This window comes from Symphalangus syndactylus, chromosome 21, assembly GCF_028878055.3.
Source record: "Symphalangus syndactylus isolate Jambi chromosome 21, NHGRI_mSymSyn1-v2.1_pri, whole genome shotgun sequence".
Taxonomy (NCBI): Eukaryota; Metazoa; Chordata; class Mammalia; order Primates; family Hylobatidae; genus Symphalangus; species Symphalangus syndactylus.
In genome coordinates, this window is record NC_072443.2 from 18,553,772 (window position 1) to 18,570,147 (window position 16,376).

Here is a 16,376-nt window from a genome sequence, read left to right on the forward strand (position 1 = left end):
ACTTTTAAAAATACAATTTTGATAATTTTACTACTTCTTAGCTTAAAGTCCTTCAAGTTCCTCTCATAGTTCCATGCAGATAAGAAATTCTTTCTTTAAACTAACTTAACCCCTGCACCTAGAAATAATGCCTAGCATATAATAGGTCTGGCACTGACAGATCTGCTGTATAATAAGTAGGAAAGATGTTCGGCAGAACTGTGCTAAGCTCAGTGCTAGAGGATGGGGGCTGTAGAAGGGTAGCAGGAGGGAATACCTGTATTAGAGTCAGGTGGCAGTTCTGTTTGTTGCACACAGCGTCCTCCTTACTGTCCACAGGCATCTGGACCACTCATATGCCAAATACATTTACAGCATCTAATTTCTTCTGCCCATGCCTTATCTGAGCCTAAACTAGTTGAGGTAACGCACAGTGCCTCTTAGAAGTCATTTTAATGCTTGGATAACTTTCTCCTCCTACCCCCAATAACAAGCAAGCAGAAAACAAGACCTCTGAAAAGCTTCATTTAATAGAAGGAAATAAACCTAAAGATTAAGAATCTTTTCTATAATCACAAAATTACAAATTGACAGAGCGTGAATTCATTGTTATTTGTGGGAAGTAGAGTGAATGACCACAGTAGCAGGTTGTGACAATCTTTAGTTCTTCTCTACTACTCCTACACACAAGCCTAACAGCATGTGTGATGGCAGATAAGGCCTTGGCCAGTGTCTCAGTCTGTTTTCATGCTGCTGATAAAGTCATACCCAAGACTGGGAAGAAAAAGAGGTCTAATTGGACTTACAGTTCCACATGGCTGAGAAGGCCTCAAAATCATGGTGGGAGGCAAAAGGCACTTCTTACATGGTGGTGGCAAGAGAAAATGAGGAAGATGCAGAAGCAGAAACCCCTGATAAAACCGTCAGATCTCGTGTGACTTATTCACTACCATGACAACAGTATGGGGGAAACTGCCCCCATGATTGAAATCGTCTCCCACCAGCTCCCTCCCACAACATAGAATTATGAGAGTACAATTCAAGATGAGATCTGGGTGGGGACACTGAGGTAAACCATATCAGCCAGATGTTACTTGATGTCACAGACTGGAGGTTTTTCTTGAAAAGTCAGAATCAGAGTATGAGTAGGCTTCTTTGTTTTATTAGCTCAGAAGTTCTTTTTGGCAGTTATATAGCATTTATTAATCAGCATAATATTTTAATTAAAATCTTCTGAAATAAGTGGTGAAAAGTTGAAAAATCGTTAGTTTAGGGAGAAGACAGAATCTGGAACCTGGATTCTAAGAGCTACTGTGAATTTGTTGATAACCCTGATAAGTCACTTTACTTCTTTGGGCTTAGTTAAATGCCTCTTCTATAATAAAAGTAACTGTAAAATATTCTAATTCTTTGTATTCAGCTGTGTAGAGTGGCATGAACCAGAACCAATTTCAATAAAAAATTAAAAATGATTTGCATTCCTTTTAAAGAGAGTAAAAATAAATGCCATGCAAACATTATGCTTTGCAATCATGTTAATCTACAAAGTCCTTTTTCTCTCACATCAGCTATTTAGAAATTAACTTTAGCTTGTACTGTAAGGTATGAATTACGTTATCTACTCTTGCCTGCTCCCCACCCCCCTTAACTATTTAGAGCTTAATTAATCTAGCTGGCCCTTGATAACATTTTTTTAAAAATACAAACAAAAAACCTTCAAACTAGGTAGTCTTGACAAAGAAGGCCTTTCCAAGAGAAAAAGTAAACAGGTTTTGCAACTTTATAAATAGTGCAGAAAGCAGCAGTAATCCCAAATTTTAAGCTCAGCATCCAGTATAGACATTTTCCGTTAATAGTACAAGGCATGATTTGTTGATTACCTGAGGAATAAACTGAGCTGCGAGGTATTTTAAACAGCTTAATCTGTTGAAATTTTCAGCAGTCCAGGGTTACACTGATGTCATAAGAAGGCACATGCTCTTTCTACACCCCCTCTCGCTAGTACCTGTAGAGTCTTAAAAGTTGGCCTCAGAACGATAATAAATTACCCCTTCTTTTTATAGTTGAATCTCCTAATGCTTTTAACCAGAGTAATCCTGGAGAGGCACAGGCTAAAATTTTCTTTTAGGATAATAATTCTATTTGTATTAGCACTCTCAAACTACTGGACGGTGCCACTTTTCTCATTACACACTGCCCGCTTTTCTGTGGAGTTACATGAACTACCTTTTGGCAAGTCTTCACAAATTGAATGATTACAGCAAAAGTGATATATGTATAGAGTTTCACTTGAGGAAGACAACATGATATCTCTGATTTGATCTTACTGGATGTTATGAGCATTCCAATAAAAAAGTTTCTTGGCTACTCTGGGGACACTGCATATGGGGTAGCCCTGCTCCTCAAGGAGCAGTAAAATACATTAGGTAGGTAGGTAGATAGATAGATAGATAAATAGATAGATAGATAGATAGATAGATAGATAGATACATACATACATACATACATACATACATACATACATACATACAAACATATTCTTGACCCAGGGTCTTTGCACCATGAGTGGTCTCCCAAGACCTTCTGAAATCATACACAGAATCCCAAGTGTATGTTCATTTTTCTTGTGAGCAGATCCTAAAGAAGTTTACGACTAAAAAGATTAAAAACCCTTTCAGTGATTTTCCATATTAGGAGAAACAATAGCCAGGCTTTAATTACTACTTTTTCAACATGAGATTTTTTTTTGGTTTCCAACCTTTATATGCTTATTTGACTCACCTTCCTTCTAGGCAGTATTACAGCAAAATGTTAGTTTGCAAGTTTCTTTTAGTCATATTCCTTATTGTAAGTGCCCAGGAGAAGTTAAATAGGTTATGGTTATCCTAATACAGTTATCAGAAATTGAATCAAACATACTTTTATTATGTTAAACATTTACATAATAAGAGAATCTGAGTCCTGTTTTAGAATGCTGGAGACCTATAGATACAGAATTGTGGTCTGCCTATGTCACGTAATCAGTTGATCCTTAGATAGAGTGGTGAGTCCCCTAATTTCCTCTGAAACCCCTACTTATTGAATTTATAAGGTCTGTTGGCTTAAGATTTCTCTCCTTTCAGTGGAGCCTTACCACACTGTCATCTTCATTAATGTCATTTACTTATACTGTTGATTCATCTCCAGATGTCCTTATTGAATGTTTCCTTTTGTCTCTTAATGACATTCAGCTTCATAGCAGCTGTAATTTACAGTAGAGATTCTTAGCCAATTGATTTTGTAGGTAATTTAAGCACTGGGAGCCTGCAGAGGTCCCCATCCCTGCCTCCCCTATCACTCCAATCTAGTTAGAAACAAAATAACAGAAAAAAACTCTTTGGCAGTGTTACTAGGCAGCAAGATATTGTCCATGGACCACCTGCCTTAGCATCAGCCTAGACGTTCAAAATTTTTGAAGGTGAGACCAGATATACTTTGGGGTTTTTTTCCATACGTGCTGTCCAGATCATTCTGATTCGTAGCAAAAATTGAGAACTACTGGTGTAGGAGAAAGTGTAAGTCAGAAAGGCCCTAAGTAGGTTATTTAATCTTTCTAAGCTTTTATGTCTGCACTTGTAAATAGGGATTATAATACCTGTCTTGTTATGTGAATTCCAAATCATGCATTTAAAGCCTCTCAAGCCTCTAGTACATTGTTTCACTAGTGTTCTGTAAATGCAATGGTGGATATGAATATCGTTATTATTGATAATATACTGTGTCCGGGTGTAGAAGAATTAGGAGAACCAGTTTCAAAGTATTTCATCTTATGAATTCAAGCTCTATGAAGCTTGTAATTACAGAAAATGGCGCAGTTTAGTAGTTATGAATATGAGCTTTAGTGCTCATAGTAATTTTTATTTTTATTATTGCATACTTTTAGTATTGCAATATTTTGCCTTCGCTTCTTTTAATAATTTGTTTCCCTTTAAGGTTATTATTTTAAGAAAAAATAACGACTTTTAGTGCCTATTGTGTATATAAAATACACAAAATGCTACAACTAATTATCACGTTACCTGTTTTGTTGAGGTTAAGGTGATACTAATTGGTTTGAAAAGAGAACAATGAAAACGGTTTCTGATACATTGCTTTGTGATGATTTTTTTTTGTGCTTAAGTCTTGCTTTAAAAGCGGTATGTTCTAATATAAAATGCTGAAAGAAAATAACTATTTTACAAATTCATCTGGATATAATTGTACTAATGAATATTAAATAGTACTTAATATTATCAGTTTTCATGATAAACAATTTAGGAACAATTACAAACAGGTATCACTAAGGCTGCAGAAAAAATTTTAGAAGGAACAACAGAGAGACGTCTATCACTAGTCAGCTGTGGAGTTTATCATTTTTAAATTTATCTTTTTTGTAATGTTTCTTAAATATTTGAAGCTGAGATACATGAAACATCTTTTTCTCTAGCGATGTTTGATAATGGACACAATAGAAAGCTCTTCGATTTTGTGATATTTTATAAATTAAAAATTATTTTGTATTATTTATGAAATACATATTTTACATATACAAATTCAGTCATTTCAAATACCCCAACGTGTCTTGACATATTTTCCTTCATCGTACGTAGCTGGAAAAGCCACTGTCTTGGTTAGACCCAGTCATCTACACATTCTGTGCTAGCACACAAATGCCAAACATTGATCGATTAGTAATATGTGACTGTGATGGCTGATCTCACATTAAAGTTATCATAACTGCCTGGTTATCTTCTTATCTTTCTTAGAATGTTTGTTATTCTCTCAAAATGACAGTTGCCCTCCTTGTCCTCTCTCTCTGTTCTCCCTTAATCCCACTGTGCTTTCAGTTTTTGCCTGAGTTCTTTAAGGAAATAGAAACCATCGCACAAGAATATTCTCATTTTTTCCACTACCACATTTACTCAACTGTCTGCTTTGATTCCTAAACCCTACCTTTTCTTCTATAGTATGGAAGAAGGGTTTCTCTTCCTACCCAAGTCCGGCTTCCCCATTTGTGCTTCCTATTCCACCTCTTTCTGCTCTTACATAATAGTATCCCTTCCCTTTCTTATGTGAGGAGTTTCTCTCTCTGGATCTTTCCTGTCAGCAGAATGTGCTTTCATGTTTCTTGCCTGGAAGTGTAGTGGAATCCTTTCACTCTACATCTCTCTCTAGCTATTGATTACTTTTTATAGTACCTTATTCAAACTTCTGGAAAGAATTACATGTAGGGGCTGCTGTATTTCTTCATGTCACGTTCTTTCCTCAGCAGACTCCATTTGTGCTTCTATTTCTGTAATTCCTTGAAACTGCTCTTCTTGGAGTCAATAATTGTCTTCGTGCTGCCAAATCTATTGTTATTTTACCGCTCTTATTTTACCTAAAGTTGACTGTTTCTTCACATTTTTCCTTCTTTAAACTCTCCTTTTGCATTGGCTTTCCTTATACCTCATTGACAGTTTCAGTTAGTTTCTTATATTAACTCCTCTTCTTCTTTGAGTCTAAATTTTGAAATACTCCAGGCCCTTATCTGCGCTTCCAGTTTTTTACATCCACATACTTTTCATACCACCTTACATACTATTTATTTACTCAAATGACCCAAATCTGTACTTCCAGTCCTGACATATCTCAAGCACTCCTACTGATACAGGTAATATCCTAAAAACCTCCACTTGGACCTTTTAATAGTCATTTCAGATTCTCTTGACCAAAATAGCATCTTTGATTTCCTTCTCATGGCCAATTCTGAAACCTTCGTCTCTGACTTTTCCCATCTCAGGAAATGGCATCATCATCTAATCTGTATCCTGTAATTCTACCTTTTAAATCTATAGAAGTTAATCTAACTTTTTCCACCACCACTATACAGTATGTAGTAAGAAATGGTTAAGAGCTGGTTCTGGAGTCAGACTGCCTGGGTTCATATCCCAATTCACTATGTGCAGTTTCTGTGACCTGGAACAGGTTACTTAATTTTGTTGCACCTCAGTGTTCATATTGGTAAAATTGTAAAAATAGTGTCTACTTCATACTTTATCTACTCTGAAATAATTGGAACAATGACTAGGACATTGCGAATACTTTATTCCTCTTTAATATTACTGTTGCTGCTGCCACCATCACCACCTCCTCTTCCATCCTAGTCCAAGCCTCCATCATTTCTTCCTACTGCATTAACTTTCTAATTGTTTTCTATACCTATGTGCTTGTCTTCTACTCACCTCCTCCAAATCCATTCTAACTCATTCTTCATACAGTAGACAGAATGATCTTCTTCAAGTGTAAATTATATAATATTACTGTTAGGTCTAGAAAAATCTGAGAGCCTTGTGTTGATTACACTTGTGTAAACTTCAGACTTCTTTCCATGGCTTACAAAACCTTACATCTAGCCCTTGCTGACCTTTCTTAACCTCATCTCGTATCTCACTGCTCTTTTCTGACTATGCCCCAGCTGGATTGTTATTTTTTCTTTGCACAGAGTTAGACCCTCCTCAGGGTCTTTGTACTATTTGTTTCCTATGCCTGGAATTATACCCTCCCTTGTACTCATTCAGATCTTCACTTAAATTTCACCTTTCAGAAAGGTCTTCACTGACTACCCAATCTAAAGAAGCACCCCTTGACAGTCTCTGTCTCATTTCATTGCCCTTTCATTTTAAGTCTCTGCCCAGAACTTAATGTTATCTAATATTTGTATTTATCTGCTTTCTCCACTAGAATATGAGTTGCAAAACTCTATCCCTGTGTTGTGTGAATTTAGACTGTATCTCTAGCTTATAGTGTAGTATAGCATTATCTTAAAGTCATGGCAAAATATTCAAGAATACAGTTGCCTTTAGTTTGACTTTATCTGCCAGTGTGTAATACATTGCCCTGTATGGACCCGAGTTCAAGAAACTTAACTCATCTTCTTATTCCTTAAGTTAGATTCAGCTCCCAGTTACTAATTAGATTCTTCAAGTACATAGTTGAGTTTTCCCTGATCTGTTGACATTGAGTTAAGTTACCTTCTGAGGATAAAAGATTTGATAATGGGCTGGGCATGGTGGCTCATGCCTGTAATTCCAACACTTTGGGAGGCTCAGGGGGGCGGATCACTGGAGGTCAGGAATTTGAGACCAGCCTCACCAACATGGCAAAACCACTCCCTCTACTAAAAATACAAAAATTAACTGAGTGTGGTGGTGCACACCTGTAATCCCAGCTACTTGGGAGGCTAAGGCACGAGAATCGCTTGAAACCGGGAGGTGTAGATTGCAGTGAGCCAGGATCATGCCACTGCACTCCAGCCTGGGTGACAGAGTGAAACTCTGTCTCAAAAAAAAGAGAAAAGATTTGATAAAGGTTCTAGTTTGGTTTAGCTTTATTGTAGCATGATTCTTAACTATTAAAATATTCTCAAATCAGCCAAATGGATTGCCTAGGTAGTCATTACTACTTAACAGATGAGAAAAATGTATAATATAGAGCTTGGTACCTGACCAGAAGACTAAGATTATTCATCTCATTTTCAATAGTTAATTTGTGAGTTGATGGTAACCGTATTTTTTTTACTTTAATTAAATAAAAGTGTGTTTTATGTAACTGGCTACAGAAGTTTCTGTAATTTTAGTGAGTTAGGGTTAAAGGGGAAAATTACAACTTAACAGTGATGAAAGGTATGTGAATGGATCCATGAGATGGAGAAAAACAATACAAGACACTGAAATATAAGCTATCTTTTACCATAAAGCTGGAAAAAGTTTTAAAATAGCTTCTTTATTTTGAGCTACAGCATGGACAGCACCAACAACACAGTACTCTGCAAGGATTTCTTTTTTTGTATTTTACAGCTAGTCCAAATTTCTCTTTAGTATTGTTAACATAGTCTTTTGTACTATTCACTGTCATTTCAATATTGTTGATGCTCTCTCCTTGTTCCTCTACTAGAAGATATATCTGAATGAAAAGATCCCTTAAATCCTTTATTTGGTTCTCTAAATTAACAAGTTCCTTGTGTCTCTGTTCAATCTCTGAAAGTTGTGCTTTAGTGATACTGATTTCTGTAAGTAAGCTTTCATTAAAAACTTCCCATTTTCCTTGATGAAGCATATCATTTACATCTTCTTCAGACATCTCTTTTCCAGCAACTTCAAGCTGACGCAAAATAAATGTCTTGCACTTCTCTTGCTTTGCTGCTATTGTATCATTGTATATAAACATGATTTGCTGAAAATGGCGGAACATTGCAGCATGCTGAGATTTAAGTATCCTTGTGACCACTGAAGATGGACCATTTTCAACCTCTGACTTTTTAACTTCTTTAACTAAATCATTCAAACTTCTGTTGATGTGTTCTGCCTGGATTTTTACCTCCTTTGTAATGGTAGACTCTCTCTTAAGTAGACTAAACCTTCTCATTGAAGCTACCAGACTTTTCTGTTGCTGCCCAAATTTTTGAACATTGTCTGCCAAATTGTTAATACTTTCCTGTAGTTTTTGGATTTCATATAGGTGTCGCTCAGCTAGAGGCTCTCTTTCATAAATAACAGCTTGCTGCAGAAACACCCCTTGTTCCTCTGTTTCTGTAGTTGATACATGACTGTCTCTGGAGAGTTCAATTTCCTTTGTTCTCTGTTTTAGTTCTTGAAGTCGGTCTTTCATCTTCCCTTTCCTCCTAAGAAGCAAAAATTTTTGTGTTGAACAAGTAGAAATTTGGTATTTTTCCCCAGTAGCAGTTGATTTCACATAACTGTCTATATCCCAGCAAAAATTATCCTAGTTTTCTCAAATGAGGTTAAAAAATTAGAAAAAAATCAATGAGTTTCCTCATAAAAACCATTTAAATAGGGAAAGTAATATAAAATAATTTGTAAGTTACTTTGCATGTGAGTGCCATTTAGTTGTGTGCAATAGCTGAGAAAGCAGTGATGCAGACACAGTTGGTCAAAAATAAGTTCAATGTCATAATATTTATCACATGATAGTTTTTTTTTTAAATAAAGAATGCTTTTGACTATACTTTCAACCTATAGGATTAATCTTCAGATGCCAAAAGTGCCCTTGTTACTAAAGATACTGTTTCCAGTTAATTTGACCAATGTAACATTAAAAAATACGCATTTTGCTAAATATGCATCATTCAGTTAAAACCATTGTAGTGAGAGTACAGATTTTATATGAGAACGTTAAGCTATATGCATAATATTGAATTTATTTTAAGTTTTCCGAAGCCTCTGAATTAACTTTTACTTGGCATAACGTTTTTTCTAGCTGTTGCATATATATGGAAATATTGGTTTGATTATGCTGATTTCTCATTCTTAGCATTCTTTTGCAAAGATATCCAGACTGTCTTAGAACAAAATTTATATCAATTTGTGTTAAGTGATACTTTTATAAACATGAGAATATATTTATATAAAATCTTATTTTGGGAGTAATAATATTGACACTTATCACATGCTGTGTTGGTAGTTATCCATAAGAATCAAATTGATGTACATAATTTATATTTAATCATATAGATATATATGACATGACATACATACATATAAAATGAAGGGAATAAAAAGCAGTAAAATACTATTATCACAGAGCAACTTGATTTTAGAAATGTCTTTCATGACATTTTTGAAGATAAGAAGAGGCTGTTAGGGAGTACAAATGGCTCATTGGACCACATATAATATTAATATCAACCAGAAAAAAAGGTCTCTGAATGTGATGCTGTTATGCTGTAGGACTCAGTGTTTGATATGTTTATGGAAATATTTTTATTAATCTGGATGTTGTCATAGGAGGCATACTTAACAAATGTGTAGATGGTGTAAAATTTGGAGGAATCTTTAGTATGTTGAAGTACAGGGTAGGGATTCAAAGATTAAAATAGTGTGGAACTTTATACTAAAAATAACAAAAATATATTTAACAGGAATAGATTTAAAATATTTCATCTAGCTATAAGAAAAATATTTTCGTATCTACAGATTAGAAGACCCTTGGGTTCACAATAGTGTCTATGAAAGTATTGGAGATTTTAATTAATTAAGCTTTCTTTTTTTTTTGATATAGAGTCTTGCTCTGACACCCAGGCTGGCATGCAGTGGTGTGACCTCGGCTCACTGCGACTTCTGCCTCCTGGGTTTAAGTGATTCTCCTGCCTCAGCCTCCTAAGTAGCTGGGATTACAGGCGCCCACCACCACGCCCGGCTAATTTTTGTATTTTTAGTAGAGATGGGGTTTCACCATATTGACCAGGCTGGTCTCAAACTCCTGACCTCGTGATCCGCCCACCTTGGCCTCCCAAAGTGCTGGAATTACAGGTGTGAGCCACCGCTCCCAGCCTAATTAAGCTTTCTGTCAGAACCATCAGAATAGTCACTATGCTTTTATAAATAATAGTCTGATGTATGGATAAACTAAACTCTGCCAACTCTATGCTATTCAGAGCAAATTGCAAGGGTAAGGGGAACTCAATGAACTTCTGAGCATATTTTGAGATGGAAATTCTTAAGTTAGGAATTACCAAACTAGCATGGAAAGGATGAGATTGGAAAACCATACCAAATGGAGACTCATTGAAATAAATGGTAATATTTGTCCTGTAAAAGAGAAGATGTAGGGTGTGTATACAGCTGTCTTCTAAAACACAAAGGTCTGTGTATGCGAGTGGGATTGGACTTGCTTGGCGTAACTCCAAATGGCAGTGGGTGGAAATTACATGGAAAGAGGTTTGATTCAATATAAAGAAGACTTTTCAAACAAATATTGCTTTCCCAAGATGAAATGAGCTGCTTCATGAGGTGCTGAGTTTGCCATCACTGGACATTTTCAAGATGTTCTCGAATGATGACTCCAGGCAGGCATGTTACAGAAATGATGCCTGTTTTGGGTAAAAGGTTAAACCAATGTCCTGGTAATATTCCTTTGGTTTTAAAGGACTGGTATTTTGTGAAATAGTCATTGAAGTCTACTATATGTAAAGTTTTAAATGCTGTAATATATATTTAACAATTTCTGTCCTTGAGGAATTTATAATTTAGGGTGAGAAGGACAATATACAATTTAAAAGATAAACGGGATAATTTTAGTTTTTGATACAATAATCAGGCAGGGTCTCTCTAAGCAGATATTTGAGATGTGAGACTAAATGTTGAGAAGCCAGGCAGATGAAGAGCCGAGGGAGTGTATTGTAGGTGTAGGAGTTGGGTTGCCAAGGCAGTGAATGAGACTGATATGTTTTAGGAACAGAGTTATTGCATAAGAACAAAGCGAATGTAGACAGAAAGGAATCAGAGGAGTAACATGGGAAGAATGAAGTAGAAAGGTAGGCATGGACCACATCATAAAGGACTTGTGGGCCAAAGGGAGGAGTTTAGATTTTATTCTAGGTGCAGTAGAAGACAGTTAAAAGATAAATAGGATATTGACATGATTTGTATATATTTTTTCTTTTTGATATGTAATTAAAAAAAATGTTAAACTGAAACAGGGTGTCCCTATGTTGTCCAGGCTGGTCTTGAACTCCTGGGCTTAAGCCATCTATTTGCCTTGTCCTCCCAGAGTGCTAAGATTACAGGCATGAGCCACCATGCCTGGCCCTGATTTATGTTTTTAAAAGATGTTGTTGCTTTCTATATAGAGAATAGTTTCCTGGGGAGGGGGTGGAAGTAATTCACAGAAGAGACTTTAATGATAGAGATGGAGTAAATAGGAACCATCAGGATATATTTTTGAAAGTAGAAGCAATAGGACTTGATGATTTTAACCCATCAGCACTTAACAATCATTTCTTGAGACACTTTGAAGAAAAGTATTTCTCCTGTTTTTTTCTCTTACCTTTTTGGCTCTTCCTTTATCACTATTTTCTTTTTCCTGGCTGCTCCTTATCTCCCCCACCTGTAAATATTGGAAGAATTTAGACTCAGTCTCATTTTTATCCATCATCATTTTTTAGTCTCATGGCATTAAATGCTGTTCGTAAGCTGATGACCCAAAGTTGTATCTTCAGTTTAGGTTGCTCTTAAAAAATTGCCTACCTGACAGCTGCATTTGAACGCTTCTGTCCAAAATGAGCTCATAATCTTCCTCTGAACCCGTAAACTGCCCCATCTCTCTTCTGGCAACTCTGTTTTTCCAGTTGCTCAGACCAGAGACTCGAAAGTCTTTTTTTGTTTGTTTTTTGAAACCGAGTCTCACTCTGTCCCCCAGGCTGGAGTGCAGTGGTGCGGTCTCGGCTCACTGCAACCTCTGCCTTCCGGGTTCAAGCAATTGTCCTGCCTCAGCCTCCCGAGTGGCTGGGACTACAGGCATGTGCCATCACGCCCAGCTAATTTTTGTATTTTTATTAGTGACAGGGTTTCACCATGTTGGCCAGGCTGGTCGCAAACTCCTGACCTCAGGCGATCCACCATCTTCGGCCTCCCAAAGTGCTAGGATTACAGGTGTGAGCCACCGCTCCTGGCTGGAAGTCATTCTTGACTTTTTTTTTTCTACATTTCATATGCAAACACAACAAATCTTGTCAACATCTCTTTCAATGTATTTGGATCTAGCCACCTCTTACCATCTTCCTGGTTCAAGTCCCTGTTATTTTTGTTTATTTTTTATTTTTGAGACAGAGTCTCACTCTGTTGCCTAGGCTGGAGTGCAGTGGCACAATCTTGGCTCACCGCAACCTCCGTCTCCCAGGTTCAGTCGATTCTTCTGCCTCAGCCTCCCAAGTAGCTGGGACTACAGGCACATGCCACCATGCCTGGCTAATTTTTGTATTTTTAGTAGAGATAGGATTTCACCATATTGGTCAGGTTGGTCTTGAACTCTTGACCTCATGATCCTCCCATCTTGGCCTCCCAAAGTGCTGGGATTACAGGCATGAGCCACCGCGCCTGGCCAAGTCCCTGTTATTTTTCATCTTGATTGTTAACGGTAGTCTCCTAAGTGTTCTCCTTGTTTCCTTTTTGCACCAACTACCCCCATCCTGCCCCCACCATAAACCTCTGGTCTTTTCTTAACACAGAATTCAGAGTTAAAATATAGGTCAGACCATGTCATTCCTGTGCCTAAAATCCTCCTTTGGCATTATCTCTTAGAGGAAAAACTAGAGCCTACAAAGCTCCACAATGACTTCACCCCTTCTGTTACCCCTCCAACCTCATCTCCTACAACTCTCCCTTTCTCTGCTTCAGTCTCACTGTCCTTGCTGTTCTCACACAAATCTGGCACCATCTGGCCTTAGGGCCTTGGCGCTTGCCTTCTCTTCTGTTTGAAGTGTTCTTTCCCGTGTAGTATGTGATGTATTTCCCCAACCCAGTCCTTACTGAAATGACACTCTCTGAGTTAGGATGTTTGTCACCCTACCTTGGACTATACCTTCTTTCAACTATCTGACCCTTCCCAACTTTATTTTTCTTAGCATTGTTCACTATTTAACATACCATGTATTTTACTTATTTGTATTAACTTAATTGTCTACTTTCTCCTCCCAATATTAACTCCATGAGGTCAAGGGTTTTTATTCATTCTGGTATCTCATAGAGTTAATATTTGGAGGAGAAAGTAGAGGGTCTTTATTCTTTCCCAACACCTTGATGAGTCTTATATTTACTTGAGTTCTTATGTTGAGATCTTGATATCTTAGATTTCCTTGAGCTCCTAATATGTGCCAGGCACTAAGTGTGTTGTATGTTCTTATAAGAACAAGTATTGTCATGATCTCTATTCTATAGATAATGAAATTAAGATCTCAGCTTTAGTAATTGAACTATGTTGTCAGCTAGTGGTAGAGTTGAGATTCAGATTCTGGCAGTATAGTTTGAAGGACTCAACTCTTTATATTATAGTATAGCATACTAGAGCATAGTAACTTCACTATGATATAGCATAGCTTTACTATGCTATGAAGGTTTTTCAGTGGTGTTAGATCATTTAGGGTGAGTTCTGAAAAGAGGCAATTAGGTCAGTTAAGTGGTTGGGAAAAGAGCCAGATCACAAGGGATAAGACCTTGAAATCTGTTTTTGTCAGGAAAAGGTGTTTTATACATATTAAAAGTTTATTCAGAAACATTTGCTATATTACTTTATTGCCACATGACTATATTGCTGAGCATTTTAAGTACTGGTGGGAAACATTTAAGAGCAAGTTTTTGTTGCTGAAATGCACTTAGAGCATTCTACTATTTATTTCACCTATTTTAAATATTTAATTCAAATAGCCAGTAATCTTTTGTTTTTGCCACTGATTTGCTATAGTAAAGGTAAAAAAGTTCAGTCAGTGCAATTTATGTAAATAGGGGACTTCTAAGCTGGAAAGAGATTCCATACCCCTCTTCCTCTGCATATTTTTATTGTCTATATTCTACTGGCAAGGAACAGTTTCTCTACCTTCAGAGTAGAACTAACCAAAGCTAGTGTTTTTAAAAGATCCAAGGAAAAAAATAAGCTATGAATGATACTAAACGTGGAACAATTATGAAAGGAAGATTAGTCAGGAGGAATATTAGAAGATACTATAGAAAGAATTGCCAATTTTAGGTGTTAAAAAGTTGTTTTTGTCTTTTGTGTTTAATATTTTATATATATATATATATTTTGAGACAGGGTCTTGCTCTCTTACCCAGGCTGGAGTGCAGTGTCATGATCTCAGCTCACTGCAATCTCCACCTCCTGGGTTCAAAGCGATTCTCCTGCGTCAGCCTCCCGAGTTCCTGAGATTACAGGTGCCCATCACCATGCCCAGCTAATTTTTGTATTTCTGGTAGAGACAAGGTTTCACCATGTTGGCCAGGCTGGTCTTGAACTCCTGACCTCAAGTGATCTGCCCGCCTCAGCCTCCCAAAGTGCTGGAATTACAGGTACAAACCACCATGCCTGGCCAAATATTGTATAAAATATTTGATGCTTATCCAAGTATAGATACTTAAAGACACATCAAACTATTGGGAAGTAATTGTGGAAACTTTTTACCATGTGGCAACTTTGTGAAAGCAGAATTATCACCCATGTTTTATTATATATATCTGATAAGAACTAGTCTTCTTTTCAGTATAGAGAAAATTTGATGTTAAAGTAAGTTGGTTTAGTAATTTATCTTGTATAGCTTCCTAGTGTTCATTTTTTGGTTTAGTGGTATTTATGACTTCCTAATCTATAAGCTCTTTCTAGTATTACTATATTGATGCTGAAAATAAATTATTCCCCAAAGTGTTGAAGATATCATGTCGCATTTAATATAGCCATAAACTTTTAAAATAAGCTTTTTAAAAATGTTATTTTTTCCCTCAAATTAATAATGCATGTACACAGGTTAACAAGTCAAGTCATGTCAAGGCTTCTAAAGATATATATCTGACCCTTACCTGCCGTACCACATCCTCTTTCCAATTCTCCATTCCTTGAAGGCAGTCATAAAGGCAGTCATTTTCAGCCCCTTAGCTATATGTTGCTTCTAAACTCCTATTTCTAGGTAATTTGCATGTGTAGGTATTTTTGCTTCTTCAGTTTTATTTTATTTTATTTTATTTTATTTTATTTTTGAGACAGAGTTTCGCTCTTGTCACCCAGGCTGGAGTGCAATGGTGTGATCTCAGTTCACTGCAACCTCCTCCTCCCCGGTTCAAGAGATTCTCCTTGCGTCAGCCTCCTGAGTAGCTGGAATTACAGGTGCCTGCCACCACGCCCAGCTAATTTTTGTATTTTTCATAGAGATGGAGTTTCACCATGTTGGCCAGGCTAGTCTTGAACTCCTGACCTCAAGTGATCCACCTGCCCCAGCCTCCCAAAGTGCTGGGATTACAGGTGTGAGCCACCGCACCCGGCTGCTTTTTTGGTTTTAGTTATTTTATTGAGTTGCTTCTATGGAAAATGTGGATTTAATCTTCTCTCATACCCCCATTCTTCCCTCAGCTTCCCCCTTTTAATATAGTTATATCACAAATTTTGGTTAATCAATATTTTGTGTTTACATTATTGTGACTACCCAAATATTATTTATATGTGAGTCACGTAAGGCACTGTAGCTATATTTCCTTTCTCGAATAATTTTTTAAATTATTTCTATGTTTTTTCAATGGATAGAGATAGAAAATGAATATATTTAAGAAAACTTCTTATTGACATATTTATACATATACAGAAAGTCCCCCAGAACATAAATGTATATTATGGTGGTTTTTCACAAAGTAAATACATCCATGTAACTACCACATAGATCAAGAAACATATAACATTTAATTTTAAGAAACTATTAATTACCAAAGTTTTTCACCTGCTTAATTTTGTACATATGCATGACTAATTCATTCTAAAACTGAAGTGAATTGAAAATATCCTCTTGATATATTTAAATATAGAATATATATATTTTTATTTCATTTCATTCATCTTTTGAGTCT

The 16,376-nt window shown here is 36.5% G+C and overlaps 2 protein-coding genes across 16 annotated transcripts in view; one reads left to right on the forward strand and one right to left on the reverse strand.

Moving 5' to 3' along the window:
• ARL13B (ADP ribosylation factor like GTPase 13B) overlaps window positions 1–16,376 on the forward strand; it is a 77,633-nt gene that overhangs the window by 26,499 nt on the left and 34,758 nt on the right. The gene's annotated exons all lie outside the window — the stretch shown is intronic.
• Window positions 7,712–16,376, reverse strand: part of STX19 (syntaxin 19) — a 45,938-nt gene continuing 37,273 nt past the window's right edge. For all 3 annotated transcript variants that reach the window (XM_055260664.2, XM_063630558.1, XM_063630557.1), the window contains 2 exons: window positions 11,824–11,883; window positions 7,712–8,659 (listed from right to left, as the gene is read on the reverse strand). In XM_055260664.2, the coding sequence (XP_055116639.1) occupies window positions 7,762–8,646 (885 nt within the window). In that variant the 5' untranslated portion in view covers window positions 8,647–8,659; window positions 11,824–11,883 and the 3' untranslated portion in view covers window positions 7,712–7,761. The remainder of the gene's footprint in view (window positions 8,660–11,823; window positions 11,884–16,376) is intronic.